At 47.9% G+C, this 21,212-nt stretch overlaps 1 protein-coding gene and 1 long non-coding RNA gene across 10 annotated transcripts in view; one reads left to right on the top strand and one right to left on the bottom strand.

The window, feature by feature from the left end:
- The window catches only part of KAZN (kazrin, periplakin interacting protein), a 203,785-nt gene that overhangs the window by 97,591 nt on the left and 84,982 nt on the right, over positions 1-21,212 (top strand). The window contains exon 3 of one of the 2 annotated variants that reach the window (XM_088178556.1): positions 20,522-20,699. The exons of the other annotated variant lie outside the window; for it this stretch is intronic. Within the exon in view, the coding sequence (XP_088034682.1) occupies positions 20,522-20,699 (178 nt within the window). The remainder of the gene's footprint in view (positions 1-20,521; positions 20,700-21,212) is intronic. 2 annotated transcript variants of the gene reach the window in all.
- On the bottom strand, positions 9,923-20,556 carry LOC148221250 (uncharacterized). Of its 8 annotated transcripts, none has more exons than XR_015808373.1 (3): positions 20,472-20,556; positions 12,873-19,813; positions 9,923-10,391 (listed from the first exon to the last, which is right to left on the bottom strand). It is a non-coding gene; the product is annotated as an uncharacterized LOC148221250 (long non-coding RNA). The 8 variants fall into 8 exon arrangements; XR_015808377.1 differs by lacking the exon at positions 20,472-20,556 and adding an exon at positions 12,464-12,578 and having other exon boundaries at positions 12,873-19,880; XR_015808376.1 differs by lacking the exon at positions 20,472-20,556 and adding an exon at positions 11,460-11,535 and having other exon boundaries at positions 12,873-19,880.

Genomic DNA, 21,212 nt, shown 5'->3' with positions numbered 1-21,212 from the left:
TGGTGACATTTGGGAGGCAATAGGTATTTTTCTTTCTTAATAATTCTGATATGGAGGGACTATAAATTAAGTAGTTTTCAAAGGCAGAACCTGATCCTGCTCTTGCTGTCGTTTCCTGCCTGTTTTGGTCTCACTGATTTCACAGATTTTCATACAGGGAAAGAAAGCTGGGATGTAATTTCTGAAGTCACACTAAAATCCAGGCATCTTTCCTGCTTTCTGGTAGGGTTCATGTACATAGAGAGTGACTGGCTCTGCTCCATCCAAACCCTGATGCTTTTATGCAAGGAAAAAGAACAAATGAGTGTTTTACCCAGGGCAGGGTGTGACAAGAGTGATGCTTTGGGCCTCAGACATCTTTTGGGAAGGATCCTTGTCCCAGCAGCACCTTTAGGACCCCTGGGATGGGTGTCTATCCAGGCAGGCTGGTTTACCCCAACACTTATTTCTCTGAATGGAGTGAGATGGGAGATGAGTGCAATGTGTGGTTTTAGTAAATTAAGCGTTACAAATGCTGCTGCCACCCTTCCCCCCTCGCATATGTTCCTGCTTTTCCCAGTATTAAAAATACAAATAGTCTGCAGTGCAAAATTCCTGAATCTTATTGCCTCATCCACCACTTCCAGGAGAAGTCTTGTGTTGTAGATGCCAAGTGGATGCTCTTGGTCCTGGTGGTACAGAATGGGTCCATAACAGCAAGATTCTGCACGTTTGGGCCCCGTCCTTACTAGATTCCCTTTTACATATTGCTGTGTTCCAAGAGGAAGAAACAAATAAATGCAGAGGTTTTCCCCAAGGCTTCAACAGCAGTTGGGAGGATTTGGATTACTGTTGGCTGGGATTAAGTGTCTGGTGTGGGCTTGAAGAGATGAAGCCCAGCAGCAGCAGAGGACGTGGCCCTGGCAGCCTCCTGGCCCTTGGGTGTAGGAGGGGGTGAGTCTGGGAAAAGCAGGGGATTTCAATTCCTTACATCCAATATTTTATTCAGAACTGGGAATGAAGAAAGGTAAAAGAGTTCTTCAGAGTGGAGAAGAGAAGGTTCCAGTAAGGCTTTAGAGCCCCTTTCAGTGCCTGAAGGGGCTCCAAGAGAGCTGGAGAGCCAGGACAACAGGGAGTGGCTTCCCACTGCCACGGGGCAGGGGTAGAATGGATATGAGGAAGGAATTCTTCCCTGTGAGGGTGGGCAGGCCCTGGCACAGGGTGCCCAGAGCAACTGTGGCTGCCCCTGGATCCCTGGAAGTGTCCAAGACCAGGTCAGATGGGGCTTGGAGCAGCCTGGGACAGTGGAAGGTGTCCCTGCCCATGGCAGGGGGTGGAAGGAGATGAGTTTTGAGGTTCCTTCCAGCCCAAACCACTCTGTGACTTTCCAAGAGTGCCAAGCCATGCCCTGGGCAGGGAGGAGAGGAGGTGGTGCATGGCTGGCAGGAGCAGAGCAAAGGACCCCTCTGGGTGTGAGGTGGATGCAGGGGAGGTGGGAAAGGCAGCCCGAGGCTCCAGCCTTGCTCAGGGGGAAAAGCAATTCCTGCAGGCATTACCCCCAGCTTGCCCTGCATCACCCGCTGGCAAATCCAGAGCAGCTTCAGCAGAGAGCAGACTTGGCACCCCCGGCGCTCCCAGGGAGGGCTGATGCTCCAACAAACCTGTCAGAGCACATGCCCTGACTTTTGGGAAGTGCTGAAGTGTCTCTGGCTTCAAGCACAGTCCGTGGGAGCTGCAGGTGTTTGCATCCCTGGATCTGACAGAGGGAGATGTGCTGGCTCCCTGTGCTGCCCAACTTCCACAGATATTAAGAGGCTGCTGTTAAACAAACTGCTCCAGCATCATCCTTGGGATGTGTGCCAAAGTTCAGCCTGGTGCAGTGTGAAAAGGGAAGATAGAGAACCTGGGGAATGGAGATCCATCACGGAAGCACTGACAGTTGCTTAACTGAAATATTTTCAAGCCCTGATGGCAGGATAATTTTGTATATCTGACTTTATTTTTAGAGCTTGATTGATAGTTGCAAAGAGGGAAGAGGAGAGCTGGAATTTTCTTCCAAAGGAGTCTGCAAGCCCAGGTTTCCTGTTGTGCCATGTTACAGTGACTTTCAACACGATTCTAGTTTCTGATTAAAATAATTTACCATGTTTCTGCAGCCAGCAGGAGGTTGAAGCAGTTTGTGCAATGCAAAATGTAATAAATGTTTCTGAAGGCAGGGAAAAATATTTAGCAAATCTGGAGTCAAGTCCCATCTCTCTTAATTTGGCTAAACAAGGCAGTAGATAAGGCTCTTGCTTTTGCAGAGCAGGAATTTCAATTACTTGCAGGAAGTTTGCAAATTAGGAAGAAGGAGGTTAACAATGAAAATTATTTCCTTAGGTTTGGAGCTCTGCAACGTGATTTAGAAGTGATTAAAACGATAAGCAACTCCGTAGTCCTTGCCAGTGCCTGTGCACTCCAGTTATTTATGGCAATGAGTGCTGGGGGCAGGACTCTGTCCTCTCCCAGCAGCTGCTTGCTGCTGTTTTGGTGCCTCAGGTAGCATGAAGGAGCTGTTGGTTGCCATTAGGATTTTGGCCTGGGCCAGGCAGGCAGAGAGAATATTTTAAAAGCAGAATATTTAGAGATAAAGGCTGCAGGAGTAAGGCATCAGCCTGTGAGAGCAGGTCTGACCTCCTGCCAACCCAGGGCTCTGCAGGGGCAGGAGCAGCACAGGGCAGTTCCAGGTTGGGAATTGGATTTCAGGGAGACAAAGCTTAGAAGCCTGAGGGCAGATAATGCTGGAGCTATTTTCCTATACCACATTTTTATTTTTCCTGATCTCTCACCACTCCTGATGCTCTGCCCTGTGTTCCAATCTCCTTGCAGGTTCCTGATGTCTGGTGCAGGAAGCAGGGGGCACAGACCAAGCCAAGATCTCACCTCCAGCTGTGTATCTAAAAGCAGGTTTATTTGCTTTTTCTGGGGTTCCACTGAACATGAGGACCCAGCTCTGCCTGTGGAGTCACCCAGGCACTGGAGCCAACACCAGGCTCAGGTTCTGAGGAGGTGCCACCTCCAACTCTTCCAGAACCTCCTGGACTCACCTGGACATATCCAACACTTTGGTGTTTCTAGTGAAATACAAAAGGGCAGAAGATGTCAGAGGTGACTGTGTTGCCAACTTTTTGCTTTAGTACAAGTTCAGCCCAGGTAGAGCTGACACCAAAGAGACTCTAGGGGTGCTTGATCCAAGCCAAGATCCAAGCAGGGAGCTCATGTTCTATTTTATCTGATAAAGAGGCTAAAAGAAGTATTGTTCCAGAAAGCTAAACATGAGCCATCCTATCCAAGAAAAAATCACCAAAAAAAAATCAGTATTGATTTCCATTGAAATGGAAATGAGGTGATTATATGAATGCTACAGGGATGGGGTACTTGAGGAAAGTGGTTTGTTAGAACCTAAAGGCCAGGCTGGTCTGCATTTGGTTCCTCTGGATGCTCCCAGCAGCATTTTACAGGGATGGGGTAGTCCACAGGGGGCTGGGGAGCCCAAGAGCTGCCCTTGACCCACTGCAGTGACATCTCCAGCAGCAGCAGCAGGATTTTTAGGCATCAAGCTTGTACATAAAGCCCAGGGATAGAAAGCTCACAGCCAAATTAAATAAAGGTACCAGTGTTTTCAGTGTTGTTTGATTTATTTTCTGTTCTGCTTTTTCTCATTCTCTCATTAGGCAGCTGCTATTCTGTGGCCACTTTTATTCTCTTCCCATCAGTTGGTTGCATTGATAATCAATCTTTTGAAGCACAGGGTCTTTTCCGGGTTTGAATTCTTTGGATTTTATTAAATAAATGTGCATTTGTGTAGAATGGAAACTTTGCTCCTTATCAGGATCATCTGTCTTGCTGAAATGACTTGGAACAGCTGTTCCATGAAGCAAAATCTGATAGAAACACAGGGACTGGATATAAACACAAACATTAGTCACTATGGAAACTAAAGTCACTGCAAGATGCCTCCAAAAAGCTGTGTTTCTATATGTTTCTCATCCTAACCAAATATTCCCAGGGGATTTTGCCAGCCACTTCATTCAAAGCCGTCTGGGAATGTTCTGCCTGCGTGCATATGGATCACTTGGGAGCAGCACCACAGCTTTGGGTACCACAGAGCTCTGCTGTCAAAATTGATGGGTTATTGATTTATCCAAATTCCTGGAGGCTGGCAAAGGACAAACCAGCATTTAAAAACATCAAAGGGCAGAGCTGAATCTAGGGACTTGTGGAAATGAGAGCTGGAGCTTTAGGCTGTGGGTTTAACCCACTTCCAGCCCCATATCCCATCCCAGCAGGTATCTCTGTGGTGTGGAGGGTCTGTGCTGGGCTGTAATCGGGATAATCAGGGGGCTTTGCTCCCCATCTGCCAGTCCTGTGACTTCTCCATGCGTTTAAAAAATATGTTGATGAAGGAAGAAGCTCTATCCACTGCCAGAAGGGCTGCAATTAAAAACCAGTTTCTCTGTTGACAGAGGAGCTGCATCTTTAGACAACCCTTGGAGACTGTAAAATAAATGTGGTTGCTGGATGAGACTGGCACCTTGCAGGGATGAGCCAGCACAGGCAGAAAAAGAAGTTTGCAAGGTACAGAAATCACCAGCACTGGGCAAAAATGGGTTTGTCTGGAGGCAGCAACTTGTGCAGCCACGGGTGGTGTAATGGCCCTGGGGTCGTGCAGCATCTGAACACATCCTAAACCCTCTGCAAAGGAGATGCTTCTGCTTTCTTGGGCCTTCGTGTCCTTTTTGCAGGAGTTTTAAGAAAATCCTTGGTCTCCATAGCAACTGCTGGCTGTGTGGCACGTGTGGATTCCTGTGACACAGCCGGGACTCGGGACCTTCAAACCAGGGAGGGAGCTCAGCTCCCAGACAGAAACACCAGCAGGGCTGATGTCCTGCCTGCTGCCACCCCTCAAACCCTGCACTCTGGGCAGAGGGATGCACTGACTGGCACCTTGTGTCCCTTCTGTTGACAAAGTGGTGAATGTTTGGGTGCCTGCAGGGAGCAGAGATGCAGTTTCTCATCATTAATGCTCTTTATTCACCCAATCCCCATCCCCAGGCCGTGTCCATCCTTCCTTGTTTGTCTGTCTTGGGCAAGGTGTGGAAATTTCCCCCCTGAAAGGACGGTCAGGCATTAGAACAGGCTGCCCAGGGAAGTGGTGGATTCACCATCCCTTGAAGTGCTCAAAAATCTGGTCGTGGCACTTGGGGACAGAGTTTAGTGGTGCTTAAGGCACTGCTGGGTCAGTGGTGGACCTGGATGATCTTTAGAGGACTTTCCCACCCTCAATGATTCCACGATGATTATTATTTGCTGAATTGCTCCAGTGGAGCTGGGAACACGTCACAGCAAAGCAATGGGTCAGGCACTGTGTGTGAAGGTCTCGTCTGTCCCCTGACCAGCAGTTGCTGGCAAAATGCAATTCCCATTGGAAATTTAGATGGTGGGGTTTTCTCTCCCCCTGCGTCTTTCTTCATAATTATTTTATCATTCATTAGCTTTACCAAAATCCCCTTTTAGACTGAGCCCCTCCTCCACTGATCACCCACACGATTTAGCGGCACTGGAGGGAACAGAAAACCGGAGAAAGGAAACAATCCCGAAGGGGTTGAATAGCCAGTTCTGCTGAATGCAGCGAGCTTTGGCGACCGGATTCACTCGGACTCCTCCTCCTGTGTGCAAAGCCCAGCCTGGCTGCTCCTGTGAGCCTGTCCCATGCCAGACTGAGCCGACTTGGCAGGCGCTGGGCTCAGCAGAATAAATTATCCCGCTTTGTCAGCTCCTTCCCCCCACTCCTTGCAAGGATTCATCATCCCAGGGGAGAGGAGGGGGCTGTGCCGTGGGGCTTGGCCCCGGGGATGGTGTCATTGTACCCACGGCAAACATTTGGAATAAAGAATAAATCGTCCCACGAAGTCAGGCGCTGTCAGCAGCAGCAGCAGAAGCCGGGGGGAGGAAATTTGGGTCATTCATCCCTTCCGAGGAGCGATTCACAAAGTCAGAACGGGTTTGCTTGGGAGGGAGCTCGGAGATCATCTGGTGCCAGCCCGTGCCCGGTGCCAGCCCGGGGAGACGCCTCCCGCATCACCAAACGTGTTCTCCGTGCCTTGGGAGGGATGCAGAACTCCGCGTCCATCTCCGCTCCAGCCGGCAGCACCAGCGGCGTGGGATGGGCTGGGAATTCTGCTCCCTTTGCTTTGCCTTCTCCTCCCTGCATTTACTGGCCCTTGGTACCCCCAAAGAGTTTCCTTTACAAAACAAAAAAACAAAAAAAACAAAACAAAAAAAACCCACAAAACCCCAAAACAAACAAACAAAAAAAACAACAACAACAAAAAAACCCCAACCAAACAAAAACAAACGAAAAAAATTAAAAAAAAAAACAAAAAAACAAACAAAAAAAAAAAAACAAAAAAACCCACCAAAAAACAGAAAAACCCAAAAACCCAAACCAAAAAAACAAAAAATCAAATAAACAAACAAAACCAAAATAAAAAACCAACCAAAAAAAAATAAACTGCCAGTGTAATTAATAATAATAAGGGTAATTATAAAATAAATTTGGGGTCTTATTCATTTACCTCCCATTTTTTGGAGTTGTGTTAAATCCTCGGGGCCCAGCTGAGCCAAGCACTGCAGTGCCTATTTCAGTGCATCCCTAAGGGCATGAGCCTGCAGTGAGCCTCCAGGATCGAGGGGAATGAGACAGAGGCGAGAAACATCCCCTGGTACATCAGGATAGAAGAAAACCCCATGGGAGAAGGGAATTGCTTCCAGAAAAATGGTTTCCTAGTCATGGCCAGCATGAACTGACTGGGGGCTCCCGAGTGTTTAATCCCAGGGTTTGTAGTGATGGATTCAGGTTGGACAGTGGCAGCTTCCCAAATCCAGCAAAACTGGGTCTTTAATCTGCTCACAAGATTCCTGAGCTGGATACCAAGACATTATCTTCTCCTTTGGATGAGGGATGGTACAAAAAGAAAAAGGAGGAAAAAAGAGGCACATTATGTGAATTTATTTGCATCTTCCAACAATAATCCAGTCATTCTACCCAGGAAATGCCTGTCCTGCTTAATGCCCCTTTATGCAATTTTTTTTTCATGGTGCCCAAGAGTTTGTTTGTTTATTTATTTACAGATTTCTTTCGCTGGGGTGGAAAATGAGGGGCAGAAGATGCCATTACCATCTTATTATACCATTTTATTATGATTTATTTTGCAAGTAGTGGCTTGCCTGGGGTTGTCTGAGCCCCTGGGAGGTGGGAGAATTCCAGGTCCTGAAGCCCCAGCTCTGCAGTTGGAGCTCCAGAGCAATTCCATTTCCTACAGCAAGAAATGGCAGTTGTTGAGGTGGTTACTTCCATCCCAACTTTATACCAGCCCCAAATGCCTCCAGATACCAGGCATAAAACTGCATGTAACATTTTGCCTCTTTTGCATAAATTTCATCTGGAAAAGGCAGAATTGTGAGGATTTTGGAATGGGTGCCTTATTTCAGCTTTGCTTGCTAGAAACGATCCTGTTGCTCCGAGTAATTACACAATAAATTTGTGAGAGGGATATAAAGCTGTAAAAGCAGTGGTAATGGTTTGCAATTTAATAGCTGAATTGTAAATGAATTTTCCTATAGCAGCTTTAATGCAGCGGGCTGCTACAATTAAGAGAACATTCTTTGGGGTGCCTTTAATTTTTTGTTGTTGTTGTGAAGTTCAGTGCCATTAATTCCCTGGTTTAAAGAAACCAAACCATTAACCACTTCAAGCCATAAAAGCCAACTTTGACTTCCTCTGCTGCCAACAAAATTTTGTCTTGGAAAAGGTGTTTTTACCCCATTTGGCTCTTGCATTTTCTTATAGTAGTGAGTGTGGGGTTGCACCATCGATTGACCTTATGCCCTTCATCCTCTTTTCATCATCATCCCTCTTGCTCCTGTGACATTGGGATGGAAAGATTTGGCCACGCAGGGAAACCCTGCTCACAGCATTTAGCATCTCTTCTTAATTTGTTATTTGACAAAGGATTATTTAAATGGGCTCTGTGTGTTCCCCTCTGCAGCCTTGGGGCTCTCTGGGCACAGCAGGTCCCTATTTTGCCCCCACTGTGTGAATGCTCTGTGCAGCAATGGAGCCCTCGTCCCCATCCACACTTCCCATTCCTTCCTCTTCCCCTTTCCAACCCTCTGGATTTCAAATGTCATTCCCCAGCAGCTCAAGCCTTTGGAAATAATCTTCCCAGAGTGGGTGGCCCCAGCACTGCCCCTTCCCACAGCAGTGCCAGCCAGTGCCAGCTCTTGGTTTCCCTCATCAGGCTCCTCCTTCTCACATTCCCCTAATTACACCTTCCCTGTGTTTGAAGGAAATGCCAGGAAATCTGGTATCAGATCTTGGAATCATCTTTGGGCCAAGTGAAATTGTTGCTGATTATTGATGGTGTGTGAGAACATTTCCAGTACCAGCTGCTGTCCCCATAAAGGAGCAGGGAACTGGAGCAGCAGGGTGTGTCACCAGTGCAAAGTGACACAGGCAACCTTAATCTGACTGTGGTGGGTGATAATTAAAGGCACAGTTGTGTGTAAGAGGCCGATGGAGACCTGAACTGCTCCGAGGGGTGACTCCAAATCCCCTCCTGCCATCACTGAATCCAGATTGAGGGGAATGTGTAAATTAGTGCATGTCCTAATGCAAGTTTCTCTCCTTTGCATCCTTATTGTCATCACTTGAGCATCAATTTCAGGGTCTTTTCCATTCTCCAGCCCTTAAAAGTTGCTGTTTGTGCTACAGTCCATGGTGTGTAAATTCCTGCCCCACTCCCAGCAGGGCTTTGACCTTGAAGTTATTCCTCCATAACCATAAAAACTCTGCTGCCTCGTTGTGTTCCAGGCTGAGGCAGGTAACAGAGAAAAATGATTTAGTGAGGATTGGTCTGGACGTGCTGCATCAAGCAGGGGTAGTCTGGTCTTGCTGTGGGGCACAGATTTGTGCCCAATTGTGTGACCAAGGTCTGCCTATCACTTCCAAAAAACCCCCGAGGGATCTCTGGATGAGCTGGGGGCAGCACTGCCCTGCACAGCAGCCACGGAGGGTGGGAAGGTGTTAACTGCTCTGGATGGGATGAGATTCCTGCTCGGGGGCCGTGGAATCTGCTGGGGGAGGCAGAGGCAGTGGGTGCCGATTCTGGAGAATTCCGAGATGCAAATGGGGAGCAGGGGGAGGGAGGAGGGAATGTAAGGACCCATTGTAAAGCCTAAAGGCACCGCTGCAATCCCAGCGCAGGGCAAGGGATGGAGTCTGTGCCAGGGGGCTGCAGGCAGTAAAAACGCTTCAAAATGATGTTCCTGATGAACTTTAAATCTCTGACTCCATTTCATGTACCCTGTGTGAACACACCCGTGTGAGGCGGAGCCGTTCAGGGGATCCACTGCAACTTTCTCAAGGAGCTAAGAAAAATTGAGAGAAACTTTTTTTTTGTTTTTCGCCCCGTACTTGTTGTTGACCTTGAAATTTGCCACCTGCCACAACAGCCAGTCTGGTGAAACCTGTCCTGTCCCACCTGTGTGTTTGCTGGGGATGGAGGTAATTTGTGTAGCCTGGGACAGTGTTTGAGCAGCACCCAGCAGAGGAGCACTGCAGCCTTTTTAGTGAACAAGTGCTTCAATAATATAAATATTTAAGTACAATAAACAATTATGATCAAGTTTCTTGGGTGACTGCACACAGCAAGTGATTTTTAAATTCATTTCCCATGGGTATTGAGGCTTCACATTCACTTTCTGTGGATGTTCATGCTAATAAAACTTCATTGCACAGAAAGAGAACACAAGAGGGATGCAAATATGACAAGGGCAAATTTGCTTAAGAGTTCAAATGAATATTCACCAACTTTTAATTATTTTTAAGTATTCATTCCTATTTGCTATAAAAAAGATTATTTTATCTTTATTCTCCAAGCTCAGTGAAGCGTGTTTGAGGTATAATATGTATTTCCTTGTACTAATGGAAAGTTTTGTTACCAGCAAGTAAGGAGTGCATTTAAAATGTGCTTTATCTTCAGGAAATGTCACTACTAAACCCACATGAGTTACCATCATCCTGATTAACATCTGTATTTCAACACATCTTGCATCCTAAGGCTGAGATCTCCCTGGTTTTCCCCTCCTTTCAAGCTGCAGATCTCAGATCCAGATCCTGACACCATTATTTTCCTCTGATTTTCCTTGCTCATCTTTTATCTGGTGCTGCCCTCAGTTATGAGGATGCTGGAGAGGCTTTTCCTCCACACAAGCTGAGATCCCCTCTGGAAGGACTTGGGGGTCACCGTGGCTCCGTTTTGCCTGAGGCAGAGGGAGCACAGTTTTGACATCTTCATTTGATTTCTGTCCTGGAATTGAAAGAGATGCAAATTAGCAATAATGAATATTTTCATTAAAAGTGTCTAGACATTTCATCTGAGAACAGGATAATGATACTTCTGCTTTATATAAAAAAGTCTGAAGTAGACCCAGGATTATTTTTTTTTTTTTTTGTCAGAAAAGATAACATTTATTTTTTTAAAAATGTAATTTAGTGTAAGTGAAATTAGGGTAATTGCTAATTATGTCACTGCAAACGAGGCAGATCTTTATCTTGAATTAAGCTGGTCTGGTGCAGATTATGAACCGTTACTTTCATGAGGTGGCATCAGAAGGCAAAAAATGTCAGTGAAACAGTCCTGAGTAATTTCTCGTGCTTATCAAGATCTTTTGGATAGGGAGGGGTGAGAGGCATGAGGGATGGAGCATCATCCCCTCTCATTGCAGGCGTTTTATCCCAGAATGGTTTGGGCTAAAAGGGACCTTAAAGTTCATCCAGTGCCACCCCTGCCATGGGCAGGGACACCTCCCACTGTCCCAGGCTGCTCCAAACCCCAGTGCCCAACCTGGTCTGGGACACTGCCAGGGATCCAGGGACAGCCACAGCTGCTCTGTGCCAGGGCCTGCCCACCCTCCCAGCCACGAATTTCTCCCTAATACCTTCCAGATAAAAACAGCCAGCTACCTAGATAAGATAGATAATAGATAGATAGATAGATAGATAGATAGATAGATAGATAGATAGATAATAGATAATAGATAGATAATAGATAGATAGATAGATAGATAGATAGATAGATAGATAGATAATAGATAGATAGATAGATAATACATACATACATACATACATACATACATATCTTTTCCCCTTTTCCATTTGTCTCCTGCTGTGTCAGAGCAAGCTCCCACTTCCAGCCCTGCATTCCCCACACCTCAGCTCACATCTCCATCAGGATTTTCTAGGCCTGTTGTCCCACCCTGGGCCCCTAGCACCGTGACAAACTTAACACCCAACAAAACTTCATCCCAGGTTGTTCAATGGGAACTGGTTTTATTTTCCATATGTACTGGAAGGAAGTTAATAATAAAAAACTCACCCTGGAGTCAAGTACTGCAGAATGGAGTCAGGAACCTTATAGGATAAACATATTATCCTCATACAAGCTGCAGTACCTGGGTATTGGAAAAATTAAATGCACTTGAATAGCTTTGCAGATATATATCTCTGTCTCCATAAAACCTACTGACAGTGAGCAAACACAAGAGCTTGGCAGTTGTCCTGCTTGGTTTAACTGCCTTTGGTGGATTTTATATCCATCACCTTCTTAAAATTCCTATGTCAGCAATCCTGGCAGCTTCTTGTCCTGAAGACTTTGGGGTGATGGAGATGCTGGTACCCACAGAACCTCCTGCATCCACTGGAGCCTCCCAGCATGCTTAGATTTTTCTAAGGAATCCATCCAGCTGTGCTTTTAAAAAATTATTATTTATTTAGCCTTTGGGGGAGGGTGAGGGGGACATTACATATCTGCCCTGGCTTTCTCTGTCACTGCTCAGTGATTCCCTCTCTCTCTCCACCCTTCCCTGGGAGGGTGGGCAGGCCCTGGCACAGGGTGCCCAGAGCAGCTGTGGCTGCCCCTGGATCCCTGGAAGTGCCCAAGGCCAGGCTGGACAGGGCTTGGAGCAGCCTGGGACAGTGGAAGGTGTCCCTGCCCATGGCAGGGGATGGAACAAGATGAGCTTTAAGATCCCTTTAAAGGAGTTTAAGGTCCCTCCAGCCCAAACCACTCTATGATTCCATGATAAGAACATCAGCTTTCCCTTGGATCCCTCTCGCTCCACCAAGCCATCATTTGAAGGCATCTCCCTGTTCCCCATTTTCATAAAAAGCTATTAATATTAATAACATTAATAAGTCTCACCTCCATGAGCAGAAGATAATGCTCCAAGCCTTCTTTCTAAGAAGACTGAGCTCCTGCTGGCATTGCAGCTGATGACCAGTGTAACCCATCTGGGACCACAGAGTGCTCCCAGCAGCAGCTGGAAATCAGCTGGAGGGACTTGGGTGGGGCTGTGGCAGCTCACAGCTCATCAGCCTTACCTACAATTCTTCCCCAAAGTGCAGGAAGTGATCAGGAAGCTGTGGCAGCCACAGCTGGGGAGTGATGCTGCAGGCTGGAGGTGGCTGGGATGGGAATCGCTGCATGGGCATTTTCCTGGGCCAAAAAGCAGAAAACGCAGGAATAATGGGAACTATTTGAGATTATTTTAACTGTCAGATAACAGAAGCAAAGTGAAATGCCCAAATGAGTTGACAGCAGCTCAATTTGATCCCTGCCATGAACTGACTTAGAGCCCAAATTTTTCAAAGGCTGATAATCGCCTTGGAATTGATTTTGTACCGAGATACTTTATCACATTCGTGTATTTGGTGTGGTTTGATGGGGTTTTTAAAGAAGTAATCTGTGTCAAAGTTAAACAGACTTTATTAGAAGACACATATTCCCTACCCTTCTCTGGCTGGGTGTTCCTTTAGGGTAAATCATGGTGAGATGAAGGAATTGTTCCTGATTTAACTGGAGAGCCTCACTCTTGTTTCATGGGTTGCAGGTGCCCTCTCCCACTGGACCTTGGTCACACCCTGTTCCAGCTCCTCAGCTTCCCCATGCTCTGAAATGATGCCTGCAGTATCCTCCTACCCAACCCAAGAAAAACAACACTTGTGAATTATCTGATGTAGAGGGATTTCTCTCAATCCTGGAAAATGCTGTTTCTCACTGAATATCTGACTCCAGCCAACCTGAGTTACAAACCCTTAAAGAAATGGACATCAGTACCCTCCAAGCCCCAAATTCACAGAATCGACAAATCCATACTGATACCTTAAAACATGACTGTAATTAAAGTAATATGTATATGTAGAAATATAATGCAAATTGTTCAGCTGCCTTCTCAGTGCTGAAACTCTATCTAGGTGTATTTTTAGGTCTTTCACAGGTTAGTGGGGAATGTAATTACAGGTCTGTAATCTTATGCAATACAGGATTAGTCCACCCTGCTGGTAGCATCTTGGATAAAAACAGGGAAAATGGGAAAAGAGGGGAGGCTATTTTTATTGTTCCACACTCTCCAGCACGTTCTGTTGTTGTGAAAGGGACTGGTTTGGCAGTGGGGTGATCCCCAAACCAGGCCTGACCCACGGTTGGTGCCACTGACTAAACAAGGGAGGGTGATGGCCTTGGAGCACAATGTGTGTTCTTTCACCTGAAAGAAAAAGGAAGGACTAAATGAAGTTTCACTCTTGTCTGGATTGGGCTGTTTTGTCCCTGAAACCCCCGTGGGAATTTTGTGGATGCTCATGTGCTCCCTGCCTGCTGGGTGCCAATGGGGGACATTGTGCTGTGCATCTTAAAACCCCTTTTCGTTACAATCTGGAGTTCTCCATTTCTGAATTGATTTTAGGATTATTTTAGAGGGCTTAACCACCCTTGAGATCTTTCACCTCCTTGACAAATACTATAATAAAAAAAAAAATCACATTTCTCTGTAGCACCTTCCATTCCTAGAGTGCTCCAGCTGACCCTTCCCATGTGCTCTGCCCTGTTTCCAGTTTTGTTTTCCGGGAAGGCAGCAAAGGGCTGCTCTTCCACTGGTTCTGCCGGTGGTGTTTATTGCCACAGTTGAAACAGATGGGTGCAAATATTTATTTCTGACACCTGCCCAAATGAGGATAGTGATCTTACCTGTAATCCATCAGGCTAAAGCATCTGGAGGGTCATGAAAATTCAAAGGCGTCTGAGTTTCACCGTGCCTGTGCTAATGTCAAATCTTCATCAGAACTGACTTCCCAGGACAAAGGAGCTGTCAGATGAATGCTGATGCTCCATTAATGACAGGGTAGGGTGACCCACCCCTGCGTGTCATCATTGTTGCTGAGGGAAACACGGAGGCAAACCCATAATCACCTTTCCTGCATCTGTCCCACTAACACCTAATTTAAGTATATATTTGTCTGCTGATTGATCACAGGATTTTTTTTCACAGCACCTATTATCCTGCTATCTGAGTAAATCGCGACTGTAAAGCTGATGTCTCTGCACACTCCCCATTCTCCCCTTACCAAGAGGACAGGGAAGTCTTAGGGGGATCAGCAGGACCTGATCTCCCAAATCACCCTTGGCAGTTCTGAAAAAGCCCAACAACATCTTTACTCCCTAATTCGTGCTGGGGAAAGGAGGGGGAAATGGCATTTCATACAGACTTCACCTGAAATGACAGGACAAGGGGGGTTCCCACTGCCAGAGGGCAGGGTTAGACTGGATATGAGGAAGGAATTCTTAACTGTGAGAGTGGTGAGGCTCTGGCACAGAGAAGCTGTGGCTGCCCCTGAATCCCTGGAAGTGACCAAGGCCAGGTTGGACAGGGCTTGGAGCAAACTGGGGCAGTGGAAGGTGTCCCTGCCCATGGCGTGGAGTGGAAGGAGATGCTCCTTAGGGTCTCTTCCAGCCCAAACCATTCCGTGACTGTAAAATGTTCATGGGTGGGGGTTTCTGGGGTGGAGACCATAAATCAAAGTATTTGTGGGAAAGCAAAATGGTCACGGCACATCATCACTACTGTCTCTGTGTGCCACAGAGGGAGCACTTCACACATAGTTTGCAGTGGAGAATGTGTTAAAGTAGGAGGGCAACCAGAGTTAGGTTTTGTCAAGGTTTAGAATTTGACTGGTGAGGTGAGAGTGGGGTCATCTTGGAAATGGTTGCAGCACATTAACCTTGCTTGAATGTGTGAGTTTTAATGGCTTAATCCACCCTTCAGTTGTGGAGACCAACCCTAGCCAGGTGGGAGATGCACAACAGTTTATCTCTCTTACACAGTTCATCATCAGGGAGGCAACACCCCAACCTTGCACTGAATCCAAAGGGTTTTATGTTTAGCAGAGGCTCTGAACCTCCTGGGTAATCTGCCTTCGGTAAGGGAGCAGAACCCAAAAATGTTCAAAGTTTAGGGTCCATTGCAGCCAGAGCTCATCATGAGGCTGATACCTGCTCATGCAGGGCTGGCTGCTGACGTCTTCCCAAATAAACATTTAAACACAGGCTGAGCACACACAGACTCATGGACTGCTGTAATTCATTAAACAAATGTTGGGTTTAATAGCCCCGCGTCCGAGGCCGGTGCCATGGATGCGCTCAGCTGTGAAATATGCTGTGGAAGTCATTCGTTTGCAAAGGGGTCTAGAAATCTGCTTCCTATTAATGTAAAATGGGTTTACTGCAGGAAAATCTCTGGGATCACATTTTTCTCTCAATTATCCCTTCTCAGTGGGATTCCTCGAGGTTTGTGCCGGGTAACTGAGATGTGTCTAAGCTGGGGGGTTTGGAGCTGGGGTTTGTTTTGATCCATTAAGCTTGTATCTCGCCGCAGTGATGTAATTCCCCCAGTCTGAGACACTTTATAAACATTAATGGGTTTGTTTTCATGGTCCCGAGGGATGAGCAGCACAGGAAGGTCGCCGGGACCATTTTACCCACACAGAAAGAGAGATGGGGAAATGTGGCAAGGCAGTCACAGGGAGGAGCAGAATATTCACTCAAATTTTTAACCTGTCCATCCTCAGCTCTGTTTAGCTCAGTTTTAATAACTTATAAGTTAGTAACTCATAAGTTAATAAGTTATTACAGCAATACCACATCAGCAAGGTTTGCATAAAGATGCTGCTGATTATCCCAATTGAGGAAGGAAAGAGTTTGGTGCTCCATATTTTGTGAATGAGAGGGAGGTGAAATGCAGTTATAAATACACCTTTGCAGAGGGGAAAAAATTGTAGATATTAACAACTGCTGTAGCTTTGATGGGAATTACTCAGTGGAGATGTGCTGGAAGAGACTGTGGAACTGTGCTTTTCCTGGGGATAGCTGCTGGAGCTGCTGGTCTCTTGGACTGGATTTTCTTGGTGATAAATGGCCAGACAGATGCCTCTGGTGATATTTGGAAGGGGCCAATTGGAAGCTGGCCCTACAGCATGCCAGGGCACAACAAACCTGAGGCACAGATCAAAAATCCCACTTTGGAGTCTTTTTCCCATCACAGAAGGTCAATTTTCGAGGATGTTCTGAAAGAAGCTGGTGATACTCACAGCTCTTTCAGCTGGGAATTGTTCCTGCAAACAGAGATACATGGAGCAGATGAGAAATTAATGTAAATATACAGACAGAAGGCAATTTTTTGGAGGAAGTGAGGCAGAGGCAGATAAAAAGAGATCAGCAGAATTTATATAAGCCTTCCTCATCACAGAGGTCATCATTCTGCAGGATGACACATGGAAATTCATTTTTATTAAATTCTGGATGATTATTTAATTGGAAAAAGAAGGATTTAATTGAATCAAGTCAAAGGGCCCTATTAGATTACGTTCAACCTTAACACAGAAGGCTTTTCCTATTTAGTTAAACTGGTTCCTTTGCATATTGTACATATTAAACTATAAAAAAATGGTAATCTGAATAGCAAATTAAAGGGTTTGGAAGGCCCGAATGGTACTCGTGTGCTTCTCAGCCCTTTCTCATCTCCTAAATCTTCTCATATTCCCTTTACTGCATTCCTTAGGTTGGAACAAGAGCACAGAAGAAGGGTAGAACTCTATAATTTTCCTCCATCCATGTTTATTCCATTTACACACTCTTGAGGAATAACCTGGATGTGATGGCACTTATTAGAACACATTGCCCAAAACTGAGGGTGTTTTCCAGATTTTCAAGGCTCTCCTTGCAGCACCTGAACAGATGCTGAGTGTAGTAAGGTTGAATGAAGATTTGTGACTTCCTGGCACTGACTCAGGTTTCCCTTGTGTCCTTAGGAAATATTCCCAATCTCTTTATGCTTCATCTACATGGCCAGGGACTCCCATCCCTTTGGGACACAGACTCCTTGCAGAGCTGTCAACCTCCTGGCAAAAGCTGGAGTAAAGAAATAAAATTTAAAAAAACCCAAACCAATAATCAAAGCAATTTTGCGAAATAATATGTTTCTAATTTTGGGTCTTTAATTAGCTTTTCATTTCCATTTTTTCTTAATTTAAAGCTGATAGAAGAAAGGGATTGAAGCACATTTCCCAAAGTTTCACTTCATCCCAGTTTTGAGGTTTTTAGCAGAGGCTTGGCCTTCTGACTGGAGCTGGCACAATCCAGTTGGGTTAGGAATGCCCCATCCTTGTGCCTTTTCCTCTGGCTGATATTGCTGGATTGCTGTGACACTCTGTGCTCCTTCCAGGCGGAAGCTCAGAGAAATCAAATTCTGCTCTGAGAGATGGAAATCAATTTTAATGGATCCAGCTGTTCTGCAGCAAGGATAGGAGGAGGCATGGGAAAGGGAGAAAATCTTCCAAGATATCTTCAGGGGAGTTCAGGAGGAATTGAAAGTAGTAAGGAAAGTTTTTAACTTGCCCATGAGGCCGCAGCCAACTTTAGGTCACATTTTTTAAATAACCACGTGCTAATGTAGAAATTCTCTTAGTCAGTAAATTTAAAAAATTCCAGCTCTGACAGCACAGCAACTCAACCAGTCTATTATTAAAGTTAGATTGAGTAAGAAACATCATTTGGAATTCGACTTAGCAGCTAAATGTGTTCTTGGAAGGTTCAAAACAGCTTTAACCTGATTTTTTTATGATAAAAAAATGTGCCGGTCCTTTTAAAGCCAAGTTCCTTTTTGCTGAAGCTTTACTTTTATTCAAGTGCAATGAATAAGTTTTGCATATACGGTACTGGGATTGCACACTCAGGTTATCTGGTTACATACATAATTCTCCCATTTGCAAACAGTTTGCAGCACATATTCATGCAAATTAGGTATGAAACTGGGCATTTATCTTGATTAGAATTCAGTTTCTTTATATACTTACAGAACTTTATCTCCTTCAGGAATGGCTGAAGAGATGATGGAGAAAGAATTTCAAAAATTGCACTTATTCTCCTCGTGGGTTGTTTGTTGGCCCTCTGGGAATTCATTGAGGAAAACAGACCTTTCCACTGATATTCCGAGTGCCCTGGCCCAGCACCCAGGTTGGGTTGCAGACACTGCTGGAAACTCTCAGTCAGAAATAATTGTCCCTTGCAAAAGCCACTATACCATTTCACTGAATAAATGCTAAATTTCATGTTTTACTATATCCAGATGGTTTGATCCAGTTGGATGTAAGGACTAGATGGCACTTGACAAGGACTCAATCCTTTTGACTCTTGGAGAGCTGGTTGTACCCAGGATCCAGATCAGACCTGAGGTTTTGGGGGATCCAGGCTGCTCTTGTTGATGTTTTTCAGCAGACTGACACAGCAGATTTACCCCATTTCTGTCCCCAAAAGCTGCCTGGGGACTCTGCACACCAAACTCTCTGCTCCTGCAGAGCCCCATCCCCACAGTCCCTGGATGTGTGGGATGGTGATGAGCTCCTGCTTCACCTCCTGGCTCTCCTGGAGCCATCCCTGCAGCTCTCAACAGCAGGAGCCCTTTTCTATCCTTTTTGCTGCATTTTGAAACAGAGCTCTGCAGTGCCAGTGGTGCTGCACAAGGACACCCTGAAGTTCAAAGAACTGCCCCAAATTCTCAGCTTGTTCAGCCAAAAGCCTGAATTTGGGTAAATATCAGAGGGTTTAGCAAATTGTGCAGGGCTGTTTCTTCCCCTTTCCTTATGGCTCATGATTTTCTCTGACGTCCCCCTTAGCAAGAGTCCTTGCTCACCATCCCAGCTCCTCTCTGTGCTTCCCACACCCACCCCTGTGTCTGTGGGGCTCCCACCCCACTGCCGTGGGGGCTCCTGCCCGGTTCTTAAACCCATTTGTGAACTTTTCCAGGTGCAGATGGCTCAGGTGACAACTCACAGCATGGCTGCCTGCAGATTTGGGATGCAGGGATGGATTGGGGAGGTACAGACAGGTGGCCCGTGGTCTCCAAAGCATCCCTATCTACGGGGCTTGCAGCAACCTGGTGTAGTGGAAGGTGTCCCTGCCCAAGGCAGGGGATTGGAATGAGACGATCTTTAAGGTCCTTCCCAACACAAATCACTCTGTGATTCTCTAATTTCACTTCAGTGAGGATGGAGCCATCTGCACGGCTGCCACGGGCAGGGTGGCAGCTCTGCAGGCTTGCTGCAGCCCTGGCAAACACACAAGTGGATCCCTCTAAGGGATGGATAAGGCACAGGGAAACATCCGCGCTCCCTCTAGCAGTCGCCAGCGAATGGATGATACCAATAATTCTCGATTTTTCACCCTGGGTTCGTGCCACACGAACCGCCAGTGTAAGAGCTCTCGCACTAGTACTGCTGCAGTGCTGACAGCGCTCAGGTGGCTTTTTTCCCCCGGCCCCAAAATCCTTCCAGGGGGATTTCTGGAGCCCATTTTCCTCCACCTTCTGCAGGCAGCTGCTGGGCACGGCCACGCTCGGGGCGAACCTGGGTGCAGTTAGCAGAACGGTCCTTCATTAGTGGCGTTTTGAGCTCAGCGCGGGCACTGCAGCATCCCCGCAGCACCCCTGAACTTCCCGGGGGGCTGCGGGGGGGGTGTCGCTCCCAGCGCGGCGCGGGCATCGCAGGGTCCGCCCGGGAGGGAAGGAGGGAAGGGAGGGAGGGAAGGAGGGGAGGGACCCGCCCGCCGCAGCCGCGCACCCACCGCGGATGCCCTCGGCCGAGCTGCCATCGCCCTGCCCGGGCTGCCGGGGGGGGCAACAGGTAGGGGGTACCCCCACCCCCCCACACAACCTGTTCACCCCCGTACCCCCCCTGCGCAGCCCCCCCTGCTTTCCTTTGCACACCCCATTGCAGAACCCCTCTCCTGTATGCGCTCCCCTGGCACAGCCCCCCCTCCCTTTGTCCCCACTTGCAAAGCCCCCCTCCCTTTACACAGATCCCCTTCCCAGCTCCCCCTCCCCTTTGTCCCCCGTCTCCCTTGTCCCCCCTCTCAGAGCCCCCCTCTCACCCTCCCAGCCCCCTCCCCTCGCACCGCCCCCTCGCACCGCGCACTCCCCTCTCGCTGCTCCCCTTCAGGCAGCCCCTTACCCCCCCCTGCCCAGCACAGCCCCCTGCCCGCCCCCCCCGCCGCTCCCTCTCTCACCTCTCTCTCTCTCTCTCTCTCTCTCTCCTCCTCTTCCTCCCTCCCCCCAGGCCAAAATCCTGCACATGATGGACGACAACAAGCAGCTGGCGCTGCGCATCGACGGGGCGCTGCAGGCGGCGGGCCAGGAGGTGACGGCGCTGCGCGCCGAGCTGGCGGCCACCGGCCGGCGCCTGGCCGAGCTGGGCAGCGACCCGGCCATGGAGCACGGCCCGCACGGCGCTCAAGGTGGGTCCCGCCGCGGCCAGGGGGCGAGGGGGCTCCGGGCAGACACCGGGGGTCCCTCCCGGCCGCCGCCTGCGCTCGGTGTTATTGTTCATTGTTTATTTTTTGGGGGGTGCCCGGCGCGTCCCGTCGGGCTTGTGTGGTTGGGGGTTCCCCGCTGGGTTCGGAGCGGGATCGTTCTTCCCTGCTGCGGCTGCTGCCGGCGCCTCGCTCGGCACAAGGAGGGGATCCCTCCCCACCCCTCCCCAAATACTCGCTGCCCCCCAAATCCTCCCGCCACCGTCGCCACCCCCTCTATTCCCATCCCCTCGCCGCACCCCGCCCCGAGGTCCCCCCCGGCCGGCTCTCCCCGGTAATCCCGCGCCCTCAGCCGGTTTCGTAATTCGGTAGGAAAGCAGCCATGTTACCGCCGCGATCCGCGATCCGAGCTCCGCGATCCGAGCTCCGGCCCCGCCGCTCCCCGCTCGGCCCGGCCCGGCCCGGTCCGGGGGTCGGGGCTGCGGGGCTCGGTCCGCG

Source organism: Sturnus vulgaris, chromosome 25 (assembly GCF_052056855.1).
Source record: "Sturnus vulgaris isolate bStuVul1 chromosome 25, bStuVul1.hap1, whole genome shotgun sequence".
NCBI lineage: Eukaryota > Metazoa > Chordata > Aves > Passeriformes > Sturnidae > Sturnus > Sturnus vulgaris.
The sequence above is the reverse complement of the archived record's forward strand: the minus strand, read 5'-3'. Positions and strand labels throughout refer to the sequence as shown.